The 4,839-nt window shown below is 33.8% G+C and overlaps 1 protein-coding gene across 5 annotated transcripts; it reads left to right on the top strand.

Moving 5' to 3' along the window:
* The first annotated feature begins 611 nt into the window (after nucleotides 1-611).
* Nucleotides 612-3,981, top strand: LOC140866721 (uncharacterized). 5 transcript variants are annotated; one of them, XM_073271753.1, is made up of 8 exons: nucleotides 612-717; nucleotides 868-1,012; nucleotides 1,368-1,619; nucleotides 1,774-1,818; nucleotides 2,595-2,676; nucleotides 2,795-2,908; nucleotides 3,405-3,560; nucleotides 3,652-3,981. In XM_073271753.1, the coding sequence occupies exons 3-8, from the start codon at nucleotides 1,383-1,385 to the stop codon at nucleotides 3,882-3,884; spliced, it is 867 nt and encodes a 288-aa protein (XP_073127854.1). In that variant the 5' UTR covers nucleotides 612-717; nucleotides 868-1,012; nucleotides 1,368-1,382; the 3' UTR covers nucleotides 3,885-3,981. The 5 variants fall into 5 exon arrangements, with proteins under 5 accessions (XP_073127854.1, XP_073127853.1, XP_073127855.1 ...); XM_073271752.1 differs by having other exon boundaries at nucleotides 1,361-1,619; XM_073271756.1 differs by lacking the exons at nucleotides 612-717; nucleotides 868-1,012 and adding an exon at nucleotides 1,900-1,960 and having other exon boundaries at nucleotides 1,450-1,619.
* The last annotated feature ends 858 nt before the right edge of the window (nucleotides 3,982-4,839 follow it).

Below are 4,839 nucleotides of genomic sequence, written 5' to 3'. Positions count from 1 at the left end.
AGAGGATAGGTGACAGGTGACAGGCAATGGTTGAAGGTTGTGAGCTGGAGAATTAAATGTCACGCGTAAAAGAAGTCCTATAAATAGAGGCCTTCATTCCTCGGTTGAAGCATCCCAGTCTTCTTTTCTTTTGTATTAACAAAGAGAGAAGAAGAAAATAAAAAGAGAAAAAAGTGTCAAAGATCTCTTGTGAGTTAGAGAATTTTTTCTCGATAATACTCGGGTTTGGGTTGGTGAGAGATAAAGTGTTTTGTATACACTTGTAATATTTTTTCAGTTATAAATATTGCAGCAGCTCCGTGGACGTAGCCTATATTGGGTCAACCACGTAAATCTTTAGTGTTTTTATTGATTATTTTCGCAATTATATAATTGTCATGATCACTACGGCATAATCTATAACAATATATGAGGGAAAAAAAAGGAAGATTTGTTGTAGATATATTATTTTTTCAAATCTAAATCCAATCAAATCTCGTGAAATTTGATATGATTTGGTTTATTTATCATAAAATCCCAACAAATCCTGATAATTCCCGCGAAATCCAAATCCCATTTTTCTTTTTTATTTGCCAAATGGTGAAAAATGGATTTTAAAATCCAAATCCCCCTTTGGATCCCATCAACTCCTGATTACCAAACACACACCAGATAAGCATCTTCTAAGCGTCTGATTCGATACCTGGAGGTGAATCGCTTGACCTAATTCTTCGAGAGGTAAATTCTCGATAGAATTTTTGTTTTTTGAAAATTTATTTAGCACACAATCATGAAAGTATAATTCCAGTTATGGATTTGTCGGCCTTGATTATGTTCAACTAACGTGGGTTGATTTTTGTTGGACCTGGTCTGTCATGCTATATACAGAACAAGTTTTGCACACTTTGTTGAATAGCAATAACAGGATGGAGTTGTTTCTGAGGTTATCCTTTCAACAAACAAGTTTGCATCAGTATGCTTATTGATGTGATTCGAGACTACCAGTTTGTTAATTCGGTTTGTAATCCGATAGGTAAATCAGTTTTGTCGTAATACATTTCTCATGAATCATTTCTGAATTCCACTCCATGCATCTCAACACATCCACTCCCACAAATATATTGAATAGGACTTTTTTTTTTCTTTTTTTTATATTGTACTCCACAACCACGCTGATCATAATTTTTTTTTTTTATGCTTGGAGAATAAAAGGTTTACACCAAAGTTTGTTCCTAGGACTTTCACTGCTGTGCTACATCGTCCTTTCTCCTCCCGCTCCCCCCAAGCACACACGCCACCACTTCAATCCACGGCCACCACAATACACATAGCTGGAAGCTACTACTGCTCTCTTTCATTGATTTTGTTGTGCCTTTGCTAGAAATCAGCCTCTTGTATCGACAATGAAGGCGATGGTGGCTCAAAAACGCTGGTTTTCAAGTATTTTAGAGCAACGAGAAGTTAAAATGCCTGAAATTAAGGACAATGAAGTATTGATCAAGGTGTGCTCTGCTGGTGTCAATAGAGGTGATATAATTGATGTGGCTACAAGTGATGGCGGTGTCTGCCCAGGCCTAGAATGCTCTGGAATTATCGAAGCAGTTGGCAGAAATGTCAGTTGTTGGAAAGTTGGAGAAAGGGTAATCGCCATCTCCCACGGGAGAATGTATTATGGAATGATAATTATGTTTTCTCTTGCTTTCCTTTTTACCTTTGTGCTGACTGTTAAGCTTTTTTAATTTTTTCCCTAGCATGACATATTTGCAAAGCATAACATAAAGTTGCGAATTTCAGGTTTGTGCCATTCTCAAGGGAGGAGGTTATACTGAACAAGTGGCTGTACGGTGCAAACTGTCTTCTTCCATTACCTGATGATATTGATTTAGATTATGCTGCAGGCTTACCTTATGCATCATGCAGCATATGGTCAGCTTTGTTTAAAACGTGTGATCTTCAGACAATTAAAGATAAAAGGATATTGGTGAGAAACCACAATCTAAAAGGAGATTATTTTAAGAACTGAAAAAGTGGTTTTGAATCCATATTTCCATGTTGCACTTGTTTGTCCCTAAATTACGGAGTGATAGTTGTGACAACTGTATGTGTTCAGAACTCAAGTCTAATGGGCTTAATTAGTTAAGAGGGTGATATTGTCATGGGATTGACTCTGTATCTGGCCATGGAAGAGTTTTACTGGGAGTGACTTGGGAAAGGGATGAGGGAGATATAATAGGAGGAATTTGGATTCAATTATTTTGTATCTTATGTGCTTACTAGCTTAGTTAGGGTAAGGTGGAGAGAACACCTGTACAGAGGAAACCCTGGGTTAAGACGTTAAGTCTTATATTTTCAATATATATACAACATAATATATACTTGCATCCTTTTGTTATGTGAATTTGCATTCCATTGACATAATTACTTCCGAGTGTAACATTATGTTTATAATTTCTTTTTGTTTTTGTTTTTGTTTTTTGTTTTTTTTAAAGTGAGGTAATGTGTTAAGTGAAAATCCTAAGTTTGTCATTTGTAATATCAGAGTTTTCTTCTATGTGTTCTTATCTTTTGTGGCAAATCATCACAGTCTAACTAATTTAGAGTTCTACGACATTTAGATTCGTGAAGGCCCTAGCTGGATCGGTGCATTGGCAATACAATATGCTAAGTACATGGGCTTAAAAGTTATTGCTGCCACAGGTGATATTGTTCACTCCATATAATCTTAAGACATTCTCATTTTCGTGACAATTCATAATATCGATCCCTTAATTGTCTATATTGTCGCTTATGCTCATTCTTGTTGATGGTTTTTAAGGAAGTAGCGAATTGGTTTCAATTTGTAATCATTATGGCGCTGATTTTTCTGTTGATGACACATCGCGTAACTTTGTGACAACCGTTACTGACAAAACCGGACGTAAGGGTAAGGGTAAGGTTTCTCATATCTTTTGTTGGAAGATTTGATGCTCGCCATAAATTGTTTATTTCTTTTCTTTCGGCTTCCCTAGTAGAATTTGTTAAGCTCCATAATGCGGTAGGCCGCAGCTGCTGTATCAATTATTTTTTAAAAACAACTCGTTTAATTTTTGATCGAAAATAGAAAATGTTCCATATGTCCATAGATTTGTCGGCATCAGAATGGATGATGCTTATGGGTCTCTTCATCACCTTATAAGAGGTTCACCTTGTTAAGACGTCCTATACAGGAGGATTCAATTTATTCAAATGAGGTTTAACTCACCAAATGCTTGTGTGCAGTGGTAATTATGCTAGCTAACTTTTCTTATAAAAGTAGCACGTTAATTTTACGTTCATAGCATATATATGTACAGTTTCATGTTGAAATATGGAACAACCAATGCCTTGTCGAAAGAGTAATACTGAAATTGTGGAGACTGTTTTTATCCACTTAGTAATCTTTTCAGGTGTTGATTTTGTTCTTGCTTATGGAGTTTTCGATCTCCAGGCAAACATCAATTGTTGTCGAACTGGGGGTAAGGTTGTCATTGTGGATTTTCATGGAACGGATAGTACTCGTATAGATCTCGCTTTACTACAAGAAAAACATGCTGAAATTAAAGGTAAAACTTATTATTAGCTTATTTGCAATAGTGTTTTTTGTTAGCTTAATTAGAACCCTCATCACCATTATATATTTATTATTGTTTGCAGTTTTCGATCTACAATTTAGAGATTTGGATTATTTAGCTTCCGTGATTGCCGAAGTGAGAATTCATCTGTGGCCTCTCATTCTTGAACAAAAAGTTGTCCGTATTGACAAGCATCGTTTTCCATTGATTGAAGCTCAAAAGGCTTTGGACCTTTTTCGGAAACACGATGGCTACGAGAAGATTACCATATTTATGGATTTTGAGAAGGCCTGCCGCCATCGTAAAATGAACTAATAAATATTCGTACTTTATCCTGAGTGATAAAAGACTAATTTTTAGTGTGATCAACTATATTATTTTTAAATGATCGATGGTTTAATTTATGACTTGTATTGTAGGGACCAAACAATATGTTAATCGTTAAATAATAATAATTTAGAAGTAATTTAATTTTAATTTAAGTGACAAAAATTCGCGTGCCTATGAATTTGAATTGTAAACTAGTATTTTATTCATGCGGTTTAAATGTTTTGTTTAGGCGAGAGTAATATTAGTAAAATTAACATTCAAAATAAATAAATCGTAAATCATATTTTTGGGTGATTTTCTTAGTAACAATTAAAAAGCACACATCTTTCAAAAGGTAGATTTCAACATACAATATGTGTATTACCTCAATGATAGATCTAACGTCTCAAAATTTGTCACGTCAATAATATATAATTAATTACATCTATTTATAAAAATACAAACTATTGGAATCATGATTTGAGTCCAAAATATACAGATATTCAAATCGAGATTGATTAGAGCCTGGGCGGCAACACCATCGTCGTCATTAAATTGTGTGACGTTGATTTGTTGGTGTTACTCTTACTACGGATGTTATTATTAGATTGTCCCTTTTTGCACTTATTTTTGTTGTGAAAAAGTAAAAATTTATGGTAAAAAGTAAAAACTCCAAAACTCAAAATATATCAAACTCTACACTTCACAATATTTTTCTCTCAATTCAATTGTGTTTTTCTACACAAATGGAGAGACCTATTTATAGATCTCAATTGGAGATTAGTCAAAAATTAATACATCATTAATTACATCATCACACACTAATTTTCAATATTTTACAACTCAATTTTCAACTTTCAACCTTCAACATTCAACAATAAATAATAATATATATTTATATATATTTTCAACAATTTTGTTATTATTTGCATTTCATTTGGAAATAAATATTTTACATAAA

Source organism: Henckelia pumila, chromosome 4, assembly GCF_033568475.1.
Source record: "Henckelia pumila isolate YLH828 chromosome 4, ASM3356847v2, whole genome shotgun sequence".
Lineage (NCBI taxonomy): Eukaryota > Viridiplantae > Streptophyta > Magnoliopsida > Lamiales > Gesneriaceae > Henckelia > Henckelia pumila.
Note: the sequence above shows the minus strand (reverse complement) of the source record. Positions and strands in the feature narration are given on the sequence as shown.

What these genes read in the sequence shown, in the direction of transcription:
- LOC140866721 (XM_073271753.1), top strand. Translation starts at nt 1,383, where the DNA reads ATGAAGGCGATGGTGGCTCAAAAACGCTGGTTTTCAAGTATTTTAGAG. An exon ending in AAAAGTTATTGCTGCCACAG is followed by an intron (nt 2,677 to 2,794) that starts GTGATATTGTTC and finishes ATGGTTTTTAAG; the next exon opens with GAAGTAGCGAATTGGTTTCA. An exon ending in AAAACATGCTGAAATTAAAG is followed by an intron (nt 3,561 to 3,651) that starts GTAAAACTTATT and finishes TATTGTTTGCAG; the next exon opens with TTTTCGATCTACAATTTAGA.